Consider the following 27,764-nt stretch of genomic DNA (forward strand, 5'->3'; position numbering starts at 1 on the left):
GTTCATCTGCAGAGTGTTACTCCCCAGTCTGGCTAAAAACGTGCCTGTGTGTGGGTGGAAAGAGGTAAGGGGCACCTTACGTGACCTGAAGCTGACTGCCCCACAGGGCTCCGCTCCGCCGTCTCACGAACGGCTCTGCTCTGCTGTCTCACGAACGGCTCCGCTCTGCACAGCTCAGCTCGCCATCTCATGAACGGCTCCGCTCCGAACGGCTCCGTCGCCGTCTCACAAACGCTCCGCCAGCCTATCCACAAACAGCACCACTGCACTCCAGATCTTCCGGCTCCCCACTGCTTGACACAGTGCTCAGTGATTTCAGCTCCCAGTGACTTCAGCTCATAGTAGTGGGAGCCTTAGTGCTGGTGCACCATAAGGCCAAAGTGAATTAAGCACAGTACCTGTAGCAAGACTCTTAATAGACCCAAAATTAGCTCTGACATTCCACAGTGGAGAGAGACAGAGGTTCAATTGGTGTTTCAGGCCCTCACAAAGGGGCCCACACCACTAGGTACTAATACCTGTCTCAAGCCTCTCTCAATTCACAGAGTTTTGGAACCCATGTCCCTTGCCTAGCGAGTGCTACTTAGTTGATGGTGAGTCCCTCCATCATAACAAAAGGCCAAGTACAGTTCCAAGCACAGTTCCCATAATCAGGGTAATAACAATTTATTCTTCCTGCCCCAATAACAGAGACACTGGGGATCCCACAACAGCCAAAGTGACCATTTGGGCAGCTATAGCCTCATTCTAGGCGGGGTGGGTGTGCCTATGCAAATGATATCGGCCCCTGAAGTTCTTTTCCACAACTTGCCACACCTCACCACCAGATGTCAGGGTGGAGCTCATCCTGACTGTGCTTACACACATAATACTGAGCCTCTCACACTCCCTCTCCAAAACTCTCCTGTTAGCACCCTCTCTTCGACTGTTGACTGTCGAGTTTGCCTAGAAAGTGATTTTTTTTTTATACCAAGTCTTCCCTGCTTAGCTCAGCTCACCTCTGCCCCACCAGGGAGTGATTAATCACTCAGACTTCAAAGAGCTGGGTTGATCAAAGGTCAAAGGGCCAGAGCTTCAGGGACATTAGCAAGGCTCTGACTAAAGCTACAAGGGCTTACTCAGGCTCTCCAGCCTAGCTACGCAAACTGTTTGTTCTCTGTGTGCAAACACTCAAACATACAACTCACCAATTCCAGCTACCTCCACGTACAGAGTCTGCAGCTGGAGTTACTGCCTCTGAAACTTTCCTGTTAGTTGCCTCTCTTCTTGGCTAGACTTCAATTTTTCACACCAAATAATAATCACCATCATTTGGTATCATTTCCAGTTCTTCTTACTCATTTCCCATTATTCTCACCTATTAGAACATTTTTACATATTAATATTCTTTTCAAACTTCACTTTTCATTAAAAAAGATCTTCATTTTCTGTCTTACGGTGCGTTAAAGCAAATGTTCTTTTGCATTTAAAACATCCACATACTGCTTTTCACCCATGCACAGAAACACTGTTTTAGAACCATTACATAAGACTGCAGTTTGTAGCAATTTGCTTCCTTGTTCATAATCTCTGAACAGTATACAGTGCCCTTATTGAATCATAACAGCAGACATATACTGTTCCACATTTCTGGTTTGTCTGTGAACAAAAAGGATTCTTGTTCTTCAATACATAAACAATAATTGACACACTTAATTTGAGGGAACAGTCTGGAAAACAGTAATCTCAAAAAAGACTATGAACATGAGCATAGCGAGAAATTACACATGTTCTCTAACTTGATATGACAGCAAAAATGGTCAAAAATGTAGATATGTTCCCATGAAAAAGGCAGAAAATAGACTTGGTCTCAGGTAACAGTTTCAGTTTTAGTCAGGGCACTATGACAGGGAACTTGGGGAGGATTTTACCTTCCTGAAAGCAGGAGTGCTGGAACAATTTGTATAGTGGGGATGTTGAGAGTCACTGAACCAAACTGTAAACCCTGTAAATGATGGGATCCACTTCAAGCCAAGGGGTGCGGCAGCATTTCCAGCACCCCTAATTCCGGCACCTATGCCTGAAGGTCCTTGAACATCTGTGAGGATCAAATGGGCATTTCCCACATGATAGATAAATTTCTTGTGATTGCACCAAATATAGGTGTAGTCCAACGTCCATTGGGCTTCAACACCAGCCCTGGGAACTACAAGTTGTGGACTACAAAATGCAGAATGTTGGGAGAACTTCCTGGGTCCTGCCAGGATGTACCCTCTGCCTCCACAGCAGGAGGTCTCAGCACTAACTGAGCTGGAAGCATGTAGCAGGCAAGCAGAGACCAGACTGCAAGACCGCAATCCTGTTCTTTGTTCTTTAAGGAATAAAGCCTTGTTCCCGTTGGTTTGTCGGAGTGGGTCTGGCCTGAAGTGAACATACACTGACACACAATGCAGAGCACACAAAGGAGCCTCAGGCCCAGTTTCCCAAAGTTGTGTAAAAAGTCACAAGGCAGGCTTCCCTTATCTTGAACAATCTCATACGGGGCCAGGCTACACAGGCATTGGGGGAACCTTTGTCCTACTTGGCATCTGTAGTTAGTGCTTTAAAACATGATCTATTTTAAAGGCACTCTGTGGCTTGCAGATTACTTTTTCTAAACTTCTAAAGTCTTAGAACCACTTCAGGATCAGCAAAACACAATTTTATTTAGAGTTTTATAACCACTCTACCGTAATACTATAACTAAGGTTGAGAGGGCACTTTCATTCCAAATCTCTGTTCTCAGTACTTATAACTTTCTCAAACAGCTGCCCCTGGGCTGAAATTTCTCATGCTTGGTCTAAGCCCATAGGTGACACTTTTTTGGAACTTAGAAGAAAATCCATTGAAGTTCTTTTTTAAGTTATCTGAGCAAGCAAAATGGTGATTTTTCACACTAAGAAATTAATTGAGACCCTTTTTTTGGTGCTGCAGTATTTGATATCTCACAAAAGGGCTTCATACTGAAACCAGATACTGTGCTGTACATAATCCTAAATAAGCAATGGGTGTTTTGCTTCTCTGAAGAAATGTAGTTTCAAACTATGGTTGTGAAATAAATTTGGGAAACTTTTTGATGGGAGTATGCACAGTCCTGTACATTACCTTATTTAATATTTTCAAGTTCTTTGTTTAGTGTAAATGTAGTGCTCTGCATAGAGGTCTTTAGGAATACAGCATAGACAGTGGCAGTCACAAGTTTCCACACAATGACTCTCGCTAATAATGCTCAACTCCGAGAGTGGAAAAATCACATCTAGCGGGTGAGAGGATATGTCTGTCTCCACATCCATTCAGTGCCAGACTTCTCTCTCAGCTTAAGTATGCAAGGGTGCTGATTAGGGCCCAATCAATCCTCCATACACTGAAGGAGGATTTTTGCCATTGAATTAAATGGAAGCAGGATCACGCTCACAGTGCCAAATATTCACCCTGTGCACAAATCTAAAAGTTAAAAGTTCAAATTTCCCATCCTAATTCACTTTTTAGCAGCTAATGGAGCTCTCAAGTTTGTTGGACTCTACAATTTCAATGTCTTTGGGTCTGATGATTCTTCTGGGTTCACTTAGGATCTCCTGGTTGCGATGACAGCTACAGGTCTGTGTCTCCTACCTGCAACACAGTGCTTACAGATGGGCACAGAGTAGACGAACTAAAGCTTTTTTAAAATGCATGTGTTCAGACCCAGATATAATAAAGTTGAAGTAATCTAGTCTGGTGGGTCTTGACTGTTTGTACACAATCACCATCAGTTAAGACGTGATACTCTCAGATGGAATAAGGTATTTTTTGCAACCACATCTATTTGAGGCTCCAGTAATAATGAGGAGTCCAAAACAACTCAAATCAATCTAATGATCCATAGTCAGACTCCCTTGGTAAAGGGTGACTTGATGGTGATTACTAGATTCTTAATGTTTCGTTCTTCCCACACATATCACCTCTGCCCTGCTTGTGTTCAGCCCCTGGATGAAAATTAGCAGGCTAAAGCTGATTTTGGCCAGACATCGGGACAAGTGGAAGGATAGTACTATTTGCATCTGAAGTGAAAGCACTATAGAATTGGTTTTCTTTTGTCAGTGTATTAGTGCCATTTGAGACCAGGGCATCTCACAGTTCCCCTGAATGGTCTATATAGCTATTAAAAGGATGGGGAGAGAATCAGGACTTGTCGGACTCCACGAGTGAGTATTCTGGAGGTGGAGGAGATCTTTGGGAGCATTCTAAAAGAAAGGGTTTATTTATTAAAATGCATTCTGCATGAAGATACTACAGAAGCTTACAAGAAGTGGAAGATTGGACAAATGACCAGGGAAGAGTATAAAAATATTGCTCGGGCATGCAGGAGTGAAATCAGGAAGGCCAAATCATACCTGGAGTTGCAGCTAGCAAGAGATGTTAAGAGTAACAAGAAGGGTTTCTTCAGGTATGTTAGCAACAAGAAGAAAGTCAAGGAAAGTGTGGGCCCCTTACTGAACGAGGGAGGCAACCTAGTGACAGAGGATGTGGAAAAAGCTAATGTACTCAATGCTTTTTTTGCCTCTGTCTTCACGAACAAGGTCAGCTCTCAGACTACTGCACTGGGCAGCACAGCATGGGGAGGAGGTGACCAGCCCTCTGTGGAGAAAGAAGTAGTTCGGGACTATTTAGAAAAGCTGGATGAGCACAAGTCCATGGGGCCGGATGAGCTGCATCCAAGAGTGCTAAAGGAGTTGGCGGATGTGATTGCAGAGCCATTGGCCATTATCTTTGAAAACTCATGGCGATCGGGGGAAGTCCCAGACGACTGGAAAAAGGCTAATGAGGTGCCCATCTTTAAAAAAGGGAAGAAGGAGGATCCTGGGAACTACAGGCCAGTCAGCCTCACCTCAGTCCCTGGAAAAATCATGGAGCATGTCCTCAAGGAATCCATTCTGAAGCGCTTAGAGGAGAGGAAAATGATCAGGAACAGTCAGCATGGATTCACCAAGGGCAAGTCATGCCTGACTAATCTAATTACCTTCTATGATGAGATAACTCACTCTGTGCATGAGGGGAAAGTGGTGGACGTGTTGTTCCTTGACTTTAGCAAAGCTTTTGACACGGTCTCCCACAGTATACTTGCCAGCAAGTTAAAGTATGGGGTGGATGAATGGACTATAAGTTGGCTAGATTGTCGGGCTCAACGGGTAGTGATCAATGGCTCCATGTCTAGTTGGCAGGCGGTATCAAGTGGAGTGCCCCAAGAGTCGGTCCTGGGGCCGGTTTTGTTCAATATCTTCATAAATGATCTGGAGGATGGTGTGGATTGCACCCTCAGCAAGTTTGCAGATGACACTAAACTGGGAGGAGAGGTAGATACGCTGGAGGGTAGGGAAAGGATACAGAGGGACCTAGACAAATTAGAGGATTGGGCCAAAAGAAATCTGATGAGGTTCAACAAGGACAAGTGCAGAGTCCTGCCCTTAGGATGGAAGAATCCCATGCACCGCTACAGACTAGGGACTGAATGGCTAGGCAGCAGTTCTGAAGAAAAGGACCTAGGGGTTACAGTGGATGAGAAGCTGGATATGAGTCAACAGTGTGCCCTTGTTGCCAAGAAGGCCAATGGCATTTTGGGATGTTTATGTAGGGGCATTGCCAGCAAAACGAGGGACATGATCGTTCCCCTCTATCTGACATTGGTGAGGCCTCATCTGGAGTACTGTGTCCAGTTTTGGGCCCCACACTACAAGAAGGATGTGGAAAAATTGGAAAGAGTCCAGCGGAGGGCAACAAAAATGATTAGGGGACTGGAACACGTGACTTATGAGGAGAGGCTGAGGGAACTGGGATTGTTTAGTCTGCAGAAGAGAAGAATGAGGGGGGATTTGATAGCTGCTTTCAACTACCTGAAAGTGGGTTTCAAAGAGGATGGCTCTAGACTGTTCTCAGTGGTAGCTGATGACAGAACAAGGAGTAATGGTCTCAAGTTGCAGTGGGGGAGGTTTAGGTTGGATATTAGGAAAAACTTTTTCACTAGGAGGGTGGTGAAGCACTGGAATGTGTTACCTAGGGAGGTGGTGGAATCTCCTTCCTTAGATATTTTTAAGGTCAGGCTTGACAAAGCCCTGGCTGGGATGATTTAGTTGGGGATGGGTCCTGCTTTGAGCAGGGGGTTGGACTAGATGACCTCCTGAGGTCCCTTCCAACCCTGATATTCTATGATTCTATGAAGACCACTACTACATTATAGCTGGAGTAGAACATGGCAGCCTGTTTGCTTAGTGGATTTCACTGGAGATAGTACATTACAATGGTGCTCCAAATGCTACACTGACTTCTTTTTCACTTCTAGGTGCAGACAGTGATCTACATTTGTAAAGCCCTATACGGTTTGGATCCAACACAGTTTGAAAGTTCGGTGGGAAGCTGGGACTGAAACTGGACTGAGATCATCTCATTTCACGAAAGCCTACAGACAGCCATCAGATGGTAACAACTTTCATTGTTATTGAAAGCAACAAACTATATTTCACTGTAAACTCCTAAGCTATCCAATCCCTCTATAACTTACTGATTTAATTACCCATTTAAATACCCAAGCACAGATATTTGTGCAATCATTCATACAGCTGCTAGTGATCCTAACTTATGAGGTGTACAGGTAGGTTAGGCATGGCAATCTTTTAATCTGGGAGCCCTTCCTGGCCATCATGCATCAAGCATATATAGTATTGCTGAAGCTTTTGCTGCTACAATAATCTACCTTAATTTTTGAACTTGTCATCTGCACAGCAGTTTATAATGCTAATGACATAACACAACTCAAATAAGGACATTGCAGATTTAGAAGTACATCCTGGGAGGGATAAATTATGGGTGTGATAATCAGTTGCAGTTAGAAGAATAGCAGCTGAGTGTTTGTAGGGCAGTGGCCTTGGTGGTCTGGATAAACTTGACATTGCTTCTTGTAAAAAGCTGAACAGGATTAGGTCTTCAGTGGCTGTCCTGACCATTATTTGATTTCTAGGCTTGTGGTTAATCTGGGGTAGGAAATGCTAATCTTAATGATTTTAGATAAGTGTTTAATTTCTGTGTTGGACATCTGGCCTGGTGGCTTATATTCATAATGCTCTGTATTTTTATGAAGGAATATCTTCTCACTCAAGTAGTACAAAAATAAATAAGTGCATTATTAGCCTGAAGTCATACTGTCCTAAACTGTGGTCTTGTCAGATTCCATAGTCTGATCAGTACTTTAAGGGAAGACCTCCGAGGCATGGGGAATTCTGTCCCTTATATTTTTGCCGTCTTGTTTTCCTGTAAGTCCTCCAGTTCCCTCCAACATCCTTATTGCCTTCCCTCCTCCAACTTTGAACCTTTTGCCATACCACTCTATGCATGAAATGTCTTTCTACACAATGAATGGAAAGTTTACTTCTTCCTTTCTTCCAAAAAGCTTCCAAAATATTTATTCCATGAAACATTCCAGTTATATTGACCATACGTCACTCAGCCTTTGTGCTGTATTGTATAGCACCATTCAGTGTTTGTCTCATCTCTTACCTGTCTATGCCTTTATGCAGCAAACCTAATTTATCATCTTTAATTTTATCCCTTTGCTCCTAGTTATAGCCCCTTGCTTCTATCCTAAATCATATGCGTTAAGACAGAGTGATGTTCACATTTGACTCAACTTAACCACATGAAGATCTGAAATACACAACTGGAAAGATATTTCAAATTGCCCATCAATTGAAAAATAGTAGTGTTACTAAATTTCAATAGAAAACCAGCCAAAAATAAGTTGTACAGAAATGAAAAGGTAAACTAGCTTCCCGGGCAGCTTTAAACAAATCCAACTGTAAAGCTGAAAACACACTGAAAACTGCCCCCTTTTAAAGAAACACAAGCAACATCTGCAGCTGTGGTTAGAGTGTGTCATCATAGACACAAATGACAATTATTTTTCAGTGCAGCCTGCATTTCAGCTCTTGCATGGGGCAGTAGATGAGTAAGTGAGACTCTCTAGAACATTCTACCTTTGAAGAACTACAATAGCAGCAAAGTCATTTTCCCTGTCTTCAGAAAGGATGTATCTCCCTTAGATGTCCACAGCTGGAGATTAGAAAATTGGCAAAGTGTCTTTATTAAGCAACACATTGAAAATAGTCATATGAAATGAAGAGACCAAGAGAAACAAATGGAAGGAGGCAAGTGCTGGACACTTTGAAAATATAAGCGTTAAAGTCACAATATTACAGCAAGTAAGTGGTGGCACTCAGAATAGTCAAGCTCTGGTTGCAGCTTTCGTGCAAACCCTGCTGGACTTTCCCACATCCAGTTTGTCAGCCAGCATGGGGCAGGGTTTCTACAATTATTCCACCCAGCTACTTCAGCTGCTATGGAGCCACATTAACGGCTGCCTTTCCTCCTTCCACACTGCCACTGGTCCCTGCTGCCAGGCTGACAAACTGGGAAGAAGAGCCAATGGGGGAGGAAGAAGTTATGGACAGTGATGTGATAGTGTAACACTGACAGACCCTGGTCGCCGGGATCAAACCTGGGGCCTCTGGAGCTTAGTGCATGAGTCTCTGCTGCATGAGCCAAAAGCCATGTGGCCCTTAGCTGAGGCTGTAGCAGACTCATTAATCTCTAAGTGGTCTCAGCGCCACTAGCTGGGACAGAGCGCCACACCCAGGAGGTGTGTGGGTTACGGTAGTAAAAACTGACGTGGGTAAACTAACCTAAACTAAACTTTTTGAGGAAATGTATCAGGAGACAGAAACACCATCCCACACACTCCCCCTTGCCAATAGCTCAGGGCACTCACCTAGGAAGTAGAAGCCCCAGGTCCAGGTCCTACTCTGCCTGATTCAGAGCAGACACCCATTGGCTATTCTGGGGTGTCTCTTGTGTTTTTTCACAAAAGATTCAGCTTCACTCCACATCAAAATAAAAACAAATTCCAAAACCTAATTTTTTTTGCAAAGCAGAAATGGTGCTTCCAGGCAGCCCTACCTGTGGGTAGATCAGAGGAGAAGACTCGTAAGTGCAACTTCTGAAGGGATAGAAACTTGCCATCCTCTCTCATCCCAACTTTATTTCCACCTGCTGATCTTTCCTTCTGTACCGTTCAGATACCACCTTGGCTCTGTGAATGAGCAGAAATCACTCCCTGCCATGTTGCCAAGAAGCTAGCTAATAGTATGGTCAACCAGAGCGCTTGCAGTAACTGTACCTCTGGTAAATGTAATCATTTGGCTGAATGATGAAGAGACTTTCATTCTTCCTACATGGCATAAAGGAAACACAGTAAAAAAAAAAGAGTGCACCTGTCACTAAAGACAGGCGAATGATAGGGTTGACAGTACTGATTTCTGCCTACCAGGGGAGGCAGGGAGTTGGGAATTTTTCACCATGTCATCACACAAGTGTGTCTCTCTTTCTTTCTCACTCACACACATGTTGACAGCTTAAGAGCAACCCCTAATGAGTTTTCCTTCTTCTCTGACCTATTAAAGTGTAATTAGGGAAGACTCGGCTGTAAGAGTTTCTATTCACATTGTTAACATGACAGTTAATAAAAGACTGACAAGATTACAGGGGCCTAGTTCTAAGTGAAATGACATCTAGGCTTCACATGACCCTTGTCCATAGGAAGGCTCACACATACAGCCTCTCTGAAGTGCTTTCTGCTGTAGAAATCCTAAGGGTTAGGTGCCTGCCAGCTACCCTATTGTATGGAATTTCAGTGTAATGAAGTTACAAATTCAATCCCTGATTAAGGCACAATTGTCATTAATTCAGTGATACATAAAAATCAATTATTTAAAATGGTGCTATGAGCTCCTGATTGAGGTATTAACGTCTAAATGACCCAGGCTGCTATATTATAGGAGTGTACCAGCTAGCGCGCAAGTAAAAGGATTGCAGAACTGGAGCTGGTTGGGAGCTTTTCGACAAAATGTTTTCTCGGCAAAAGAAGCTGATTTGTTGAAATGAAACTTTTGACAGAAACAGAAACATTACATTGGGAAGGTTTCTCAGGTCAGGATGGAATGACAAGGAGAGTGCCTCTATAGCCCTTTTGCTAAGGCATTTATCTGGGATGTGGCAGATTGAGGATCATGTTCCTGTTTTGAATCAGAAACTTTTCAAAAAAGGTTTCAGAGGGGTAGCCCTGTTAGTCTGTTTCAGCAAAAACAACGAGTAGTCCTTGTGGCACCTTAGAGACTAACACATTTATTTGGGCATAAGTTTTTGTGAGCCCTCAAAAGCTTATGCCCAAATAAATGAATTAGTCTCTAAGGTGCCACAAGGACTCCTCGTTGTTTTTTTTCAAAAAAGGCTAGTTTTCATTCTGAGGCAGAATGAAACAAATGCAGAAACCTTGACATTTATCACAAAATGGAATTCCTACTTTCTAGCCAGCCACTTCTGTGGCCTCAGTCTCATGTACTGTCTGAACAACATGAAACAGAGATATCATACAACTGAAAAATACTTCTCTTTAGCCAAGCAGATGTTATGCATTACCAAGTTTAAGCACGATTTTACTCAGTGATTAAAAAGGAAGTAATTGGACTTCAACACCTTTCTTATATAGAAAATGACGGACATGGCTAAAAACTAATTATCTTGAAAAAAGCAGCAGCTTACTAAAAATATTGGGAGCTTACTGAGGAAAACATCTTTTGTGAGGCATGTAAAAGAAAATAAAACAATCTGATGAAAATTGCTCTTCATGATATAGCGTATATCATTCATAGAATGAAAGAGACTATTCTAGGTGATTATACTATGGGGAAAGAGTGGGTTACATTATATTTTTATTTGTAGAAAAAACTGCAGAAATAAATATATTCACTTAAAAAAAAAAGGAAAAAACCCACAAACAGCACATAACAAACCAGTTTAGTTACTTAAAGGTATATGGCTACAGGCGGGACCAGCACTGGCTTTATAATTTGTAAAAAGAAAAGGAGTACTTGTGGCACCTTAGAGACTAACCAGTTTATCTGAGCATGAGCTTTCGTGAGCTACAGCTCACTTCATCGGATGCATAGCATATCGTGGAAACTGCAGAAGACATTATATACACACAGAGACCATGAAACAAAACTTCCTCCCACCCCACTCCCCCGCTGGCAACAGCTTATCTAAAGTGATCATCAAGTAGAGCCATTTCCAGCACAAATCCAGGTTTTCTCACCCTTCCCCCCCCCCCCCACACACACACATACAAACTCACTCTCCTGCTGGCAACAGCCCATCCCCCTTTTTGAAACCCCTCTTTATAATGCGCATGATAATCAAGGTGGGTCACCTCCAGCACTAATCCAGGTTTTCTCACCCCCCCCCCACATCCCCCCCTCCAAAAACCACACACACAAACTCATTCTCCTGCTGGCAACAGCTCATCTTACAATGTGCACAGCAATAATCCAAGTTTAACCAGAACGTCTTGGGGGGGGGGTTTGCAGGAAAAAAACAAGGGGAGACAGGCTACCTTGCATAATGACTTAGTCACTCCCAGTCTCTATTCAAGCCCAAATTAATAGTATCCAATTTGCAAATGAATTCCAATTCAGCAGTTTCTCGCTGGAGTTTGGATTTGAAGTTTTTTTGCTTTAAGATAGCGACCCTCATGTCTGTGATTGCGTGACCAGAGAGATTGAAGTGTTCTCCGACTGGTTTATGAATGTTATAATTCTTGACATCTGATTTGTGTCCATTTATTCTTTTACGTAGAGACTGTCCAGTTTGACCAATGTACATGGCAGAGGGGCATTGCTGGCACATGATGGCATATATCACATTGGTGGATGTGCAGGTGAACGAGCCTCTGATAGTGTGGCTGATGTTGTTAGGCCCTGTGATGGTGTCCCCTGAATAGATATGTGGGCACAGTTGGCAACGGGCTTTGTTGCAAGGATAGGTTCCTGGGCTAGTGGTTCTGTTGTGTGGTATGTGGTTGTTGGTGAGTATTCGCTTCAGGTTGGGGGGCTGTCTGTAGGCAAGGACTGGCCTTTCTCCCAAGATTTGTGAGAGTGTTGGGTCATCCTTCAGGATAGGTTGTAGATCCTTAATAATGCGTTGGAGGGGTTTTAGTTGGGGGCTGAAGGTGACGGCTAGTGGCGTTCTGTTATTTTCTTTGTTAGGCCTGTCCTGTAGTAGGTGACTTATAATTTGTGAGGCTCTAAGTAATAGTGAAACTCGTGCTCATTGATGGAGGAAATTTTGCAGAAATCTCACACCTTTTTCACTCCTGTTTCCTTTGGGGGGCTATTACTGATGACCAGTAATCCCTTCTGGTCCCACTCTTAGTTACCAAATCTATGTGGGGTCCCAAATAATTGCTTGTATTATTTGTTCTCTCGGAGATGTACAATTGGCCTATACCACCCCCGATTTTTCTGGAAGGCAAATTTGAATCTTATCGCCTTGCGAATAAAGGAAAAGGAGGAAGAGAATAAAATAAAACCGGAGCCTAAGAAAATACAGATAGTTTCACATATGTTCAAGTGCCCATAAGTTAGTGGTTTGTTTATTTTTAGGATAGTATTTTGGATGCAAAGCGAAAAATTCATAGGGATATATTTACTGAGCAAGCACAGGAGAGATATAAATTCCAACTCTTTGAGCCATCCTGAATGAAAGAGCTTCACAGAAGCCTTGCCAATGAAGGATGCTATGGAATGGGCAAAAACAGTACATCTAAGAATGTCCTGGCCATGCTCTCCAACCCCCCAACTCCCATGCCCCTTGGGCCAGGACTCCACACTTTTACTCCAGTGGTGGCTCACCACACAGAGAAGACTGCATCCATTTTCTGCAGCCATAACCTGCCCTTGGCACTTTCCAGCCCACGGGGTCTCTGCCAGGATCTATGTTGGCAGAAATCAATGGACTCTCACATGAATATGGTCTCTAACACTCAAATATTTATTATTTTATCACTTCTATCGATAAGGTATCTTCCCCTGGCGTGTTCAAGAAGCTGAAGGGGTCACAAAATGTCAGTTGCTTCCCCTACCTCTTTTTCTGGCCCCCCTGCAGCAATTTGGTTTTCAGTGAGGTTGGCCATACAGGTTGAAGGGGAAATTTCTGGGGATCCCCAGATATTAAAAACTAGCAATGGGCTACCAGTCCAATGTGAACAGCAGGAGCTGAATATAAAGTCTCATAGCTTTTTCACACATTCCAAGGCCAGAAGAGACCATTGTGATCATCATCTGACCTCTTATACTCCACAGGCCAAAAACTTCCCCAAAATATTTCCTAGAGAATATCTTTTAGAAAAACATCCAAAATGGTCAGTGAGGAAGAATCCCTTCAAAAGTGGCCCCCAATGACTAATTACTTTTACGGTTAAGAAATTATGCCTTATTTTAACAGTGAGCGTTAAAAGAACCAGTTCAGAGGAGGGTTCTGGGTTCATATGCTACTAGTGGAATGTCTTTTTCCCCCAAAGCCCCTCTATCTATGCTCCTAGCTCCCTCAGCTTCAGAACAATCAAAGTCTTGTATACTCCCGAGGGAGAGATGATAGACTTACTTAGCCTGGCTGCAGTGGTCAGTCAGAAGAAATAACTCTGCAAACTATTAGAGCTTTTCACACTCGCTTCATACTGATAATTACAACAAATTAGCCTCGCTGAAGTTTAACACATTTCTATATATTATTTTTGCTGATGTTTAATAAGGATTGAGAGCATCTGCTGCCAACACAAGGAGGAAAGGTCTGAGATGGAAAGCTGAATTAAAATGAATCAGTTGAACAGAGGAAGCAGTGGACATAAAGCTTTAGTTTTAAAAATAATCTCTCAATTTGCAGGTCTTGAATTAAAGCAACCATGACCTTCCAAATGCTGATTTATGAGAATCAATTATGAATATCCTTAGTGTATAAATCCTTATCTATTCTAGGTCAAATGTCAGGGAAAACAAAAATATAAAAAACAAATCATATCAGTATATAAGGAGGAAAACCCAGACAGCTATTTATTTTTTATGAAGGTAGCTGAGATACAAAAGCTCTGAAAGAATATTGACACCTTCTCTTCATTACTTCAGGGTGGGGGTGGAGGGGAAAGTCCTAAGTACTCAGATAACACGGGCACAATATGGAGAGAACAGAACATTTCGCAGATGGTCAGGCTTTGTAAAGTACGTTACGTGGGAATATTCCTTGTTCAGTAATTAACATTTCAGAAATAAACTTAAACTTGTTAATCTGGATTTACACTGCTTTAAGTGAGTGCCCAGTGTGATCCTTGTGAATTCATAAAGTTCCAATCAAAGCACAAAGAATGCATTTATTTGTATTTTTCCTTCATAGAGCTTATTAGTAGTTTGTGACACCGAGTTAATGGGCCAGATTTCTGCTGCTGTAAATTGGCATCACTCCATTGATTTCAGAGGATTTTTGCTATTTTACACCAGCTGAAACCTTGCTCCATGATTCAATCCCAAGAGCTGGCTGCATATGTAAATGATCTTTCTAAAATGTTACATGCCGGGTGAGGTAATATCTTTTATTGGACTAACTTCTGTTGGTTTCAGAGTAACAGCCGTGTTAGTCTGTATTCGCAAAAAGAAAAGGAGTACTTGTGGCACCTTAGAGACTAACCAATTTATTTGAGCATAAGCTTTCGTGAGCTACAGCTCACTTCATCGGATGCATACTGTGGAAAATACACAGCTTCTGTTGGTGAAAGACGAATTTTAGAGCTATCCAGAGCTCTTCTTTGGGTCTGGGGAAGAGCGCTCCGTAAGCTTCAACGCTCGTCTCGCTTACCAACAGAAGTTGGTCCAATAAAAGATATTACTTCACCCACCTTGTCTCTTTAATATCCTGGGGCTGACCAGGCTACAACATGACTTCATATGACAATGAAAGATATCTTTCTAATGATGTATGTCAACTCCTAGAAGTTCCAGTCCATCCTTTCATTCATTCAGAATGTCTGAAGTATATTTCAGAGAGAGGTTTACATAACACAAACAATGTAGGACTCGATTCTGGTTCAGTTATGCTAGCGTAAATCAAGACTAATAACTCCATTGACTTAAGAGATGTCTAGTATCTAGCTGGCATGGTAAAGAAGTTATTGAACAGATGTGACTGCCCAATTTGTTCCTAGTATACTACCAATGCTTTTTCTTCCTCTTTCCAGTTTTCAGATGTTTCCATGTCATACAATACCATAAGATCAATATGAATTGTGCAGCAACAAATGAGATATCTCATAGGAAATGAAGGACAGTGCTCATAGTATCTTCATAAGGAGAGAAAGACTAAGTAAGACACTTACACTTCCATGACACTGTGGAGGAAAAAACTTTTCAGAATGACAACTTGATGGTCAGGAGTTAATAAAGGCTCCTGTAAGCCTAACAGACAAAGAGACTATAAAACAGAAATAGAAATGTTGTTCTTTGGTCCCATCTGCTGCAAATTACTGTCCAACCATGTGATGCTATTGATTTGCTTGCACTATATCAAATCTTAATCACCATAAACCATAGACTAATACAGGCCAGCCCCCAACAAGTGCTTCTAGTAGATGACTTTGATTATTTTGGACACCCCTGGCCTTTAAGTTTATATGGGAGGAAACTGATAGATCCATGTAGGGCTTCATAAAATCCTTCTTTAAATTAATTCATATTCATGCAAAGTGGGTAGGACACTGTCTTTTGGAAGGACTGTGTTTTAGTGGGAAGCGATGCAGCACAACATTTAAAACAGCTAAAAATAAAAGTGCTACACATGGTGAGATTAACAATTGTTGAAAGAAAATTTAAGGACAGAACAATGTAACTGATTCTGGTTCACTGGTCTTTGAATGGAAAGTTTAAGTCAATTTAACCCTTTGGGCTCAGAATTTCTTGAGGCTCATGGTACCAGCAGAACCTTTTGACCCCCAACATCTAAGGACTTAATCCCATTTGCAATGAATAGGTCACAGATGTGAACCTACTATGCATTCCTTTTGTGATGCAGAAGACAGTTTTCACATCTATTATAAGCCCCATCTAACATTTTCTATTGTGTCCTCAGTGGAAATCCTTTTAGGTCAAAAAAACTGACACCATTCAGATACAGCACAGCATCACCATTCTTGATCTTTTTGGCAACGTCCTTGATTTTTCCATTGAAAAATGTTCCAGCCCATACCCACTGAAGCAATGTTCCTCATCAAGATGCTAAAATAAAAGTACAGAGACCCTCTTTCCATTAAAAGCACTGAAAATTACATCGTCTGAAACTTTATTTCCTTTTCACAAAGACTCGCTGTGTCCTCCATCAGACCAATGACAAGATTGTTGCACCCACTCCATTAATTTATTTATCCTCTCCAAATCACAATAGCTATGGATAAACTACCATAGTGCAATGTAGTGAAGAGTTTGTGACATTTTGATTATGGGTCAGTTGCCATTTCAATTATGCCATTTTTCATTCTTCAGAATTTTATAACATGACTCTCTGAACAACAGGTTCCAGCTTTGGTACTGTATGCACATTATAAATCCAGCTGCAGTTCTCCCTCATACTCTAGCCTCATAATGAGCTCCGCTGTTGTTTTCCAGAGCAGCAGCCTTTTCCTTCCCCGTGCCCCTCCAAAATATCTGTTTATATAGTCAGTTTTGTTGTTGATGTTGTTTTAAAATAGAGTTTACTATTTAGGTAAGAATATAAGGATGGCCATAGTGGGTCAGAACAATCTAGCCCAGTATCCTGTCTTCCAACAGTGGCCAATGCCAGATGCTTCAAAGGGAATGAACACTAGACTAGGGAACACTAACATGGTCTACACGGGCCAGTTAGTGTGCAAAACATTGGTGTGCTTTAGAATTCACCTTCCTCTGGTGCACATTGCTGCACTGTGTAGACAAGGCTTTAGGCACTTGGGAGTCTACATCCCATTGACTTTTCATAAGACTTAGGCTGCTAAGTGTCTAAGTCACTTCTGAAAATGGGATTTAATCTTCCAAGGGCCAATGTCTCAAAGGTATTTAGGTGCCTAAAGATGCAAATGCATGCCTCGTGCGGTTTTCAGAAGTATCTACACAGGTTGGCACCTAACTCCCATGAAACGAAAACACGTTCTGCAAAACAGTTTAGAAAAACATACAAAGTGTTGAAGTACGGCATACATTTTGGAAACTTGGCAAGTATTTTCCCTTGATTAGTGTTATTTCATGTTAGATTTTGGGAATCCCACATTTTAGCAGAATATTAATTTCTAATTAGGTAAAGCTATTTATAGTTAGTAAAATGATCACTCATAATCCAGGTAAAGAAGGTAGTGGAAAGCATTTTGAATGAGGCACAGTGTTGATCCCACTCCCACATAAAAGGGAGGTGGGAGGGACAGAAATAGTCAACCAAGGCCTTAATGCAAGATTTTATAGTGCATGTTGCAGAAGATCTTTGAAGAAAAGTAATTTATAGAAGTCCAGTTCTTGCAACATATATCTTAGAAAAGTACTGGAATACACATAAAGTGAATTATCCCTCCCCTTTGGCTGGCCAAACGTCTACAAAAATGTCACATTTACACAAGTACATATTGTTCTGATCCTGCATTCTGCATTATACCCAAAAAGCCCATTAAACTCAGTAGGATGTGCAAGGAATGAAGAATCAGGCTCCAGAGTCACAGACTCAGACTGTAGTAATGCTACTGTGTTTGGATTCCTGGTGCCAAATTCCTCTCTGACATAAGTAGGCACAACTCCAGTGACTTCACTGGAGCAGTGCCTGCCTCCACAAGCGGTGACATTGGCTCTCTGCCTATGAGAGAATCTTTAGCTCCTTAATCAAGAAAATATAATCTTTAAATCACATTTTGTAAGTGTGATGGGCAGCACTGTAATCTATTTTTATTTGCAAAATTAGTGACACAAGCAACCACGAAAACTTGGCTGCTATGACATGCCTTATGCATCTACAAATACAAATGATCAGAAAATTTTAGCTGAATATACTCCTGTATATGGACAATAAACCATGATTTCAAATTGACATGTTCTCTTGGAGCATATTTTCCTATGAACCTACACACCTGAGGTTCAGAATTCTACCTACTCTTCAAGAAGGAAGTATCTATAACATGAACTTTTTTTTTTTACCTGCTACTTACTATGGTATTCCATCCCATTGTCATCAAGAGTGCAATACAACATAGTAAGCCAGGTTCACAAAAGCAGCATTGTACAAAAATGAACAGTGTAATATGATCATAGATTCAGAATCATAACACAATTGTAATGTTTGCAGAATTAAAATGAATGTACCTAGACCCTATTTTCTTTTTCACTGCTACTGCACCAGTCACCAGATAGCAATAATATACATGTTTATCTTAATGCAAAGCACCCAACCCTGCAAGGTGCTGAGTTCCCTCTTCTCGCATTGCAGATGCTTGTACTCAACCCAGTGGAGTAGGCAGCCAGCACTGTCTAGAATCAAGCCCCGAGTTTTTAAACAGTAAGTGTCAGTTCCTGATCTCAGTTAGATGGGTAACTTTAGATTTAAACCAACCAGTATAACTGAGATCAGAATCTGTTCCTGCAGTTTTTAAGAAAAAACATTTTTCAGAATTATAACCCAATAGTCCGTGTCAAATCTGCACTGTCCAATTTTAATTAAAATGCATGTACCATGAATTGTTATAAAAGATGTTACTACAAGCTGCATAGTCTTCAAAACAGTGCTAGTAAAGAGGAGTTAATAACCCCATACAATAATATCAAAGACTAAAACCACTAAACAGTATTTCTATGTTCAAGAAACAAAATTTTTTAATAGTTCTTAATCTGTCATGGAGAGCAAACTTGGCTAAACAAACATGTTTGACTAGTTAAAAGTTGTTCGATAGGCATCCAGGTTCCTGACCATCATGTTTTGTTTGAATTATATCTCAAAAGAGGCAGTTTCAGGAACAAAATCATTGCAGTACTATCCTTGAAACCAGTTACAATTTGCTAACATTGCAAAGTGTCTATACAGAGAGAAGAAAAACATAGAGAAACCCAGTTTGTGTGTACCTATACAAAACAATATACTTACATACACACTATATGTATATAATATATAATACACACACACAGGGTGGGGGAGATGGACAGTTTTAGACTATTATCCATTTTATGATGCTTTCACTATTTTAGCTAGACAGTCTAATAATAATCTAGTTTGCTCTCTAAGCAATCAGAGTCAGATACAACACACTGAAGCATCTATTTGGCTTCCTGCCTGGTATAGAAGACAGCCTACTATACTGCACTGCTGGTGAAGTTTAACTGAAATCTGCTTGTTGTTACTCAAGTCACTATTGACAAGACACAGGAAATTCTGCATAACACATGTTCAGCTGGTTTAATCTTACAGTAAAGCACAGGGCTGTCGCTGCCTGTCATTTTTACAAATCAGTAGATTTCTAAATAACCATCCCAAGTAAAAACCACATATTGCTTAAATCCCACAGGAAAAGCCTCCAACGTTTCAGCTAATTTATCATTTTCCTTGACCCTCACAAGACAATGCACTCCAATGATGCCATCAGCATAACTTACCTCAACTAATTTGTTGGCATGTTCACGGAAAACTTGAGCGTATTCCTTCACTTCTTTCTCGTTACCACTCTTCGCAGCCTCAATAAGAACAAGTAATGGAACATTGGTCTCCAGGAAGGAGTCAGATATATGATCCATAACGGCCTTCCGTAGCTGTGTTAAAAGAAAGTGGAGCAGTAAGTAACTGAAGAGTTATCGATACACATTTCCAGCATATTGATCAGCGAGTTACAGTTGAGTAAATTTGTCATATCTCAATGTTGTACAACGGGGGTTTTTTTGGTAGTATTTATGGATTTGTAGCATTTTTTTTTTATTTGTAGGAATTTCTGGTAGCACTTAAACCTAGATAACTAAAGGCTTGATTCTGCAATCCTTACTCACTCAAGCAATTCCACTGACTTTAATGGGACTACCCAGCTGGACAAGCGTTACACACATAAGGGATTGCATGTCTATGGCAGCTGCTAGGTACCCAACACTTTTAAAAGTCAGGTCAGGTCATTTAGGAGCCTAAATGTAGATTTAGGAGGCTAACTTTAGGCAATCATTTTAAAATATTGGCCAGTGTATTTCCAGACCTCATGTGAAATCTGTATTCAGTATTACACTTGGCACATGCATGGTGTCTCGTTTTCATTAGCAAATCTCTAACAGGAACAATCTGAAAACTTTCCCATGCATTTCACAGGCAGGATTAACAAGTGTATAGAAAATGTATTCTTAATGAAAAAATACAAGCCATTAAAGATTGAACACCTGTTCTTCCTTTAAAAAAATACCCATGTTTGAAAAAAAAAATCCCACTACTTTAAGAGTGATGGCACAAACTTGTCCTCTGCCATTCTGCAAAGTACAAATCAATGTCAGACTTTCCTAGTCTCTGTAAAATGCACAAAAATATGATTGAAATATTAAATAATTCTTCCTGGAGATGTCACTGCTCTATGATAGTGTGGATATCAGACATATTTTAGCAGACTTCCTCAAGCTTTTGGGTATAATTGTTATTAAAAATGAAAAATAGCAAACTCAAAGCCACCAGGCTGGAAGCCATCTAGCCTGGAGGTCCAACCAGACATTAGTCTCATTAAGTCATACATCTTGTAGCTAGACTGAAGGTCAATTAAGGTAATCATTCAATTTTGTAAGCCATGCTAGAAAGCTTTAACTAGCTGAGGTCCTTTCAATGCTCAAAATTGCACAGATAATTATTATATTGGGTGCTGCAAGAAAAAAGAGGATTCAAGACCCCTGTGGAGTTCAGCTGCATTGACTGTGTGCTGTTTTTCTTCAAAGGGAAAAGCTAAACCAAAATATTGCTGGTGGTGACCACTCCATCCATTTCTTAGTATGGAAAAGGCAAGTGCCATTAACAAAGCAGAATGGTTTGAAAGGCAGTGTAATATTTCCTTTGTTAAAATGATGACAATTAAAATAACACAATCATGATTAGTAATAGATGAATAAAATGAGATATTATATTGCCCTGCCAAGTTGATTAAAGTGCTTCAACGTAATTATAAAAATAATTCATAAAAAATAAAAACTTGACAGCTTGACCACTACCTATGATGTGGACCAATACAGTCTCATTATTTCCTTGTTCTCCCCTGTCTGTCTGCATCCATCTGTTGTCTTTTATTTATATTGTAAGTTCTTTGGGGCAGAAACTGACTTGTTCTCTGCTTGTACAGTGCCTAGCAGAGTGGGGTCCTGGTTCCTGATTGGAGCTCATAGGTATTACAGTAGTAAGTAAATAAATACATAATAGAATATTAAAACATTGAAAATTTAATATAAAATAATCCATGAAAGGGCAGGTGATACTGCATAACATCACAAAACCTAAGGTGCATTCATAGAATCATAAAATATTTGGGTTGGAAGAGACCTCAGGAGGTCATCTAGTCCAATCCTCTGCTCAAACTAGGACCAACACCAACTAAATCATCCCAGCCAGAGCTTTGTCAAGCCAGGCCTTAAAAATGTCTAAGGATGGAGATTCCACCACCTCCCTAGGTAACCCATTCCAGTGCTTCACCACCCTCCCAGTGAAATAGTTTTTCCTAATATCCAATCTAGACCTCCCCCACATTGTGAGGCTGATGAGTCTCCAGTCACTATCAGATTTTTTAAAGGTATTTAGGTGCTTAAAGACGCAGATTGAGGCCTAGTAGGATTTCCAAAAGCAGCTAGGTGCCTAATTCTCATTGATTTAAATGGGGGCATTCACTGTCTTATAGTGATAAGCTAAGATAGACGCAAAGAGCTTAACACAAAAAAGATTAGGGTGACTTGATTACAATCTATAAATAGGTATATGGGAACAAATACTTAATAATGGGCTCTTCAGTCTAGCCAGAAAAGGTACAACATGATCCAAGGCTGGAAATTGAAGATAGATAAATTCAGCCAGAAATAACATGTGAGTAATTAACCACTGGAACAATTTATCAAGGGTTGTGACAGATTCTCCATCACTGATCATTTTAAAAACAAAATTGGAAGGGTTTCTCTTCCCCCCCTCCCCCTTTAAGAGATCTGCTCTATTTTGGGGAAGTTCCCTGGCCTGTGTTGTACAGGAGATCAGACTACATGATCACAATGGTCCCTTTTGGCCTTGGAATCTAAGACATGAACAATACAATTTTTACTCTGGCCAATGCAGTATTATATTTCTGACTATGTCATGATGCTCCCCTACCATATAACATTAAAACTGTAAGAATGTCTAAAAATACACCATTGATTTTCATTGGTAGTATCAAGCACCTCTACTCTTAAAACACACATTAGATGTCAATGAAAAAGGAGATCATCAGAAAACTGCAATTTGGACCTTACTATTGTAAATACAGAATTTATTTATATAGTAATGAACACCTAACTTATAATTAGAGCTGGATAATAGGGTCCTGAGTCCAAAGTCACAAAAACTGAACTGTGTTAGCATTCTGCATCATGGCGGATTTGATAAATATAAATTTAGTAAATCCTCATTTAGTTTATGTGCTATTATTCATAGCTGTCAGTGAATCATTCATAGATGTCAGTAGCATATTTCTGAACCCTTATGTAGAAAGGCATTGTAGTTTCTTTATAAATTGATTACCTGAATTTTTGAATGCCCTTGCATGGAAGTTGAAAGGTACAGATAACAGTTTTTATATATGCAGGAAACCACAAGTTTAACTATCCATCAGCACAGGCTATAAGGAATGACTTGACAAAATCATTTGTTAAATGTGACAGAGTATGAACATAAGGCATTCTTCCAATAGCTTAAACAGGTGCATGACAAGGTAATATTAATGGCACAAGACAAGACATTTAAAGGTATTAGCTCAGCACTACCAGTCTATTGTATTCAATTAGGGCTATTTATCAATGTGAATAATTGCTGGAAAAGCTAATCTTGTATCTTCCTCTAGGTACTACAGCAAAGTCCAGCCAAAGTGATGATTTATGAATGAAGAGTATTTAAAGTTTTGTATGGATGCCATTCTTTCAAAGGGAAATGCAAAAGACTTGTATTTAAATGGGCATATAAAAAGTGATAGCATAAGGAAAGATTGATCTATAGGAAATTACTTAACAAAAGATAGACAGCTCCTCTGATCTTGTGAACATCTACAGATGAACTACTTTCTTCTCCAATTACTTAAGAGCTTCCCTGATGCAGATGCAAACACTGTGTGGGTATGTCTATACTACGGAATTAGGTCGATTTTATAGAAGTTGATTTTTAGAAACCGATTTTATACAGTCAATTGTGTACGTACACACTAAGCACAGGAAGTCGGCGGAGTGTGTCCTCACTACTGTGGCTAGCATTGACTTACAGAGCGGTGCACTGTGGGTCACTATCCCAGAGTTCACACAGTCTCCGCTGCCCATTGGAATTCTGGGTTAAGCTCCCAATGCCTGATGGGGCAAAAACATTGTCATGGGTGATTTTGGGTACATGTCGTCAGGTCTCCCTCCCTCCATCAAAGCAATGGCAGATGATCGTTTCGCACCTTTTTTCCTGGTTTATCCGTGCAGACGCCATACCATGGCAAGCATGGAGCCCGCTCAGCTCACCGTCACTGTACGTCTCCTGGGTGCTGCTGGTAGACACGGTACTGCATTGCTATACAGCCGCAGCTCCTTGCCTTCGTGGCACACAGTGCAGTAGGACTGATAGCTGTTATACGTCTCCTGGGTGCTCCTGGCAGACCTCGGTGATGTCGATCAGGGGCTCCTGGACAGACCTGGCTATCCTCCTCTTACAGCACCAAATGGGAGCCAGAGAGTCCAGGTCATTCACTTCTTTAGGTTTCATCTCATGGAGATTCAGTCCTGCCTGGACTATCATATGAGCTGGAGGCTTCTGCCTCAGGCTGCTCTCCCAGCCTTCAGCACCGCGCGGTGACACCTACCCCAGCCTACTCCTTGCTCCCATGGCTCATGAAGCCTGGACAGTAGTAAGGAGCAGTTCAACTATAGGCTGAGCAAGTGCAGAATGGTGGTAGAATGTGCCTTTGAACGTTTAAAAACTCACTGGCGCTGTTTGCTGACTAGGTCAGACCTCAGCGCAACCAACATTCCCACTGTTATTGCTGCTTGCTGTGTGCACCATAATATCTGTGAGAGTAAGGGGGAGAAGTTTATGGAGGGGTGGGAGGTTGAGGCAAATCACCGATTTTGAGCAGCCAGACACCAGGGCGATTTGAAGAGCACAGCAAGGCGCGCAGAGCATCAGAGAGGCTTTGAAAACCAGTTTCATGACTGGCCAGGCTTTGGTGTGACAGTTGTGTGTGTTTCTCCTTGATGTAAACCTACCCCCTTTGTTGATTTTAATTTCCTGTAAGCCAACTACCCTCCCCCCTTCGAAATAAAGTAACTATTGTTTTGAAACCACGCATTCTTTCTTTATTAATTAAAAAAAATGAGATAATGGACAAGGTAGCCCAGGTGGGGTGGGGGAGGAGGGAAGGACAAGGCCACATTGCTTATTGTAGCCACACTAAAAAGCAAACTGTTTGAATGACAGCCTTCTGTTGCTTGGGCCATCCTCTGGAGTGGAGTGGCTGGGTGTCCGGAGCCTTCCCCCATCCCCTGCCCCCTGCGTTCTTGGGCGTCTGGGTTAGGAGGCTATGGAACATGAGGAGGAGGGTGGGCGGTTTTACAGTGGATGCAGAGGGGGCCTCTGCGCTTGTTGGCTTTCCTGAAGCTCCAACGGACGTTTCATCATGTCTGTTTGCTCCCCCATTAGCCTCAGCATCGCGTCCTGCCTCTGCTCTTCGCACTCACTTAATTCTTTCCACTGAATGCCTCCATGCATTAAGCTGTGCTCTATCAGTGCGGGAGGGCTGCATGAGCTTGGAAAACATGTCATCGCGAGTGCATTTTTTTCGCCTTCTAATCTGCGATAACCTCAGGGATGGAGATGATAGGGGGAGCGTAGAAACATTCTACGCTCTTCGATTCTGGGGGGACTGCATGGTCACCTGTGCTGCTGAGTGCTGCTGAGTTCGTCACGCTGACCAAACAGGAAATGAAATTCAAAAGTTCCCGAGGCTTTTGCTGTGTACCTGGCTAGTGCATCGGAGTTCAAAGTGCTGTCCAGAGCGGTCACAATGGAGCACTCTGGGATAGCTCCTGGAGGCCAGTACTGTCAATTTGCATCTGCACAACCCCAAATTCGACCCAGCGAGGTCGATTTTAGCGCTACTCCCCTCGTCGGGGAGGAGTACAGAAGTCGATTTTAAGAGCCCTTGAGGTCGACGGAATGGGGTTGGTTGTGTGGACGCAGTCATTTTTAAATTGATCTAACACGGCTAAATTCAACCTAACCACATAACGTAGACCAGGCCTGTACTGTATATTGTCATTTAGAAGCTATGTCTTATATTAAATTCTCCCTCCTTGTAGTTTAAAATCAAGGGTGGCTTCAAAATGAGCATGGTTTCTATTAATTACAGGGTAAAGTTCTACTTACTAATAGAGGGTGGCATCAAATGAAAATCATTGTTATTAAATAGAGTATGTTAAATGTAAAGTTAATCAAATTAAATCCAAAAAAGTTGATGTGTCAGCCAAGCACAGAGATGTGACGTGTAAACAAAGCATGCAAATATTCTTTTTAAATCATGAACAGTCTACTACAAGGCACATTCCCCACCTTATACAATCAATGTAGTCAGTTTATGGTGCACAGAGTAAGTTACTGTTATTCATAGCTAAGGGTTCTACCGTTCTAAGCACTAGTTGGGTCTACTTTATCATTGTTGATTCACAGTTCTAATTGCACATTCCAGAATGATGCTTTTCATTGCTGTATAATAATTTTAGAACTGAATGTCTCTGTGCTACGTACAGTCATGTAGAGAATAAAATGTCTAATCGTGACACTAGAAGGTAGTGCCACCGCAGGAGATTAACAGCTCTAACAGATTGTTAAATTTTATAAAGACTGGCAGTATAAAGCTGTCTGTAAAAAAAAGTTTACTTACCCTTTGTTCATAACTATATCACACAACAAACAGCATTGCATTCACCACTTTCTACTTAACACCACAATATATACTGAACCCAGCTCCAATCACATGGCTTGTTAGCATTCTGTAGCAGCAATTAGGTATAGATTAATTGGCACAGACGGAAACAAACTTTTCAACTGCAGGTCTAGTGAATCAAGTATGTCTCCCGAAATGTTATGAGGAATTGAGTTTTCAGGTACAATACAGTGACCATCAGAAGCTTTTGTAATACTTCATTTAACAGGAATTTAATAATTTGCATTAGAAATTTTGAACTATGGTCACAGAAGAGGAGTGTGTGAAATGCGAACCGCAGGCCTGCTCTAGTGCTCTCTCATCTTCCTTTGCTGGCTCTGTTTTCTGAAGCTCCAAGACAATTTGCAGTGTAGATCCATGGCAGGATTCCTTTCTTTTCTAGTGACCATTCCAGCAGCTTCAGTGGTGATGCAGATTTTTATATGCTCCTGCAGAGCTCTCATCTCCTACCCATGTATTAAGACTCACTGTAGCTGTCATTTAGATTTTTTTTACCCCAAAGATTAGGAGGGCATTAGAAATCTTACAAAGAAAACACCCTGAGAGCAGCTGACCCCACACATGATAGCTCCTGACAAAATGCTGAGTAATTACACTATCTTCAGAATAGTTCTTCTGTGAACCCAGATGTCAATGCATTCATCTTGTGCCCACAGTAGCTTAAGTGGGGAGAAGGTTCAACATTTAAAGCCTCTTAGACTTTCACTGCAGAGCTCCAAGATCGACCATAAGTGATGCATTTGAGGATTTGAACATCAAGGAAATAGTTCCCAGAAGAATGTTACTACAAATAAATGTGATAATTCATTTAATTGTGTGTTTGTGTGTGGGATCTTTTCTCTTCCCTTATCATGATTAATGAGATGAGGGAAAAGTCTGGGGCTGATATTACTGATGGAAAGCAACCGCAAATAGTGATTTTTTCCCATAACAATTTGAAGGAGGACAGGAAGAGGAAGTCTTCTCCAGCAGTAAGACTACTAAGGGTACAAATTCCAAAAGCATCTAAGTGACTTAGGAGCGCAAGACCCTGATCTTTAAAGGTATTTAGGCATTGCTCCACTCAGCATTGCAACACCTGACTTTGGAGACCAAGTCTCATTTTTAAAAAGTGACTAATGCACTTAAGGTCCAGATCCTCATAGGTATTTAGGTGCCTAACTCCCACTGATTGTAATGGGAGTTAGGCACCTAAATACCTTTGAGGATCTGGACCTTAGGGCCTTTAGTCCTCTGTAGCTCACGAAAGCTTATGCTCAAATAAATGTGTTAGTCTCTAAGGTGCCACAAGTACTCCTTTTCTTTTTGCGGATACAGACTAACACGGCTGCTACTCTGAAACCTAAGTTTCTTAGGTGCTTTTGAAAATGTTATCCATGTGAAAAAGGCAGAGGAGCAAGTATTACAAGCTCTCTAGGGCACAAACTGACTCCCACTATAAGATTATAGAGTGAATAGAATGCTGTGGCCCCAAATCGGTATGGAGTCCCTAGGCACTATCACAATACAAATAATAATAACTTATAATAATAAGGGCAGTAAGAAGAAAGGAATGAGCAGTGTGCTGAGTACAGGGCTGGATTTTCAACTAGGCACAGTAGGCACGTGCCTAGGGGTGCTGGTGTTCTAG

General features: G+C 41.3%; 1 protein-coding gene across 4 annotated transcripts in view; it reads right to left on the minus strand.

Annotated features, from left to right (window-relative positions):
* Positions 1–27,764, minus strand: part of CTNNA2 (catenin alpha 2) — a 775,924-nt gene that overhangs the window by 127,750 nt on the left and 620,410 nt on the right. For all 4 annotated transcript variants that reach the window (XM_043544890.1, XM_037898317.2, XM_043544889.1 and 1 more), the window contains exon 9: positions 19,572–19,724. In XM_043544890.1, the coding sequence (XP_043400825.1) occupies positions 19,572–19,724 (153 nt within the window). The remainder of the gene's footprint in view (positions 1–19,571; positions 19,725–27,764) is intronic.

This window comes from Chelonia mydas, chromosome 4 (genome assembly GCF_015237465.2).
Source record: "Chelonia mydas isolate rCheMyd1 chromosome 4, rCheMyd1.pri.v2, whole genome shotgun sequence".
Taxonomy (NCBI): Eukaryota; Metazoa; Chordata; order Testudines; family Cheloniidae; genus Chelonia; species Chelonia mydas.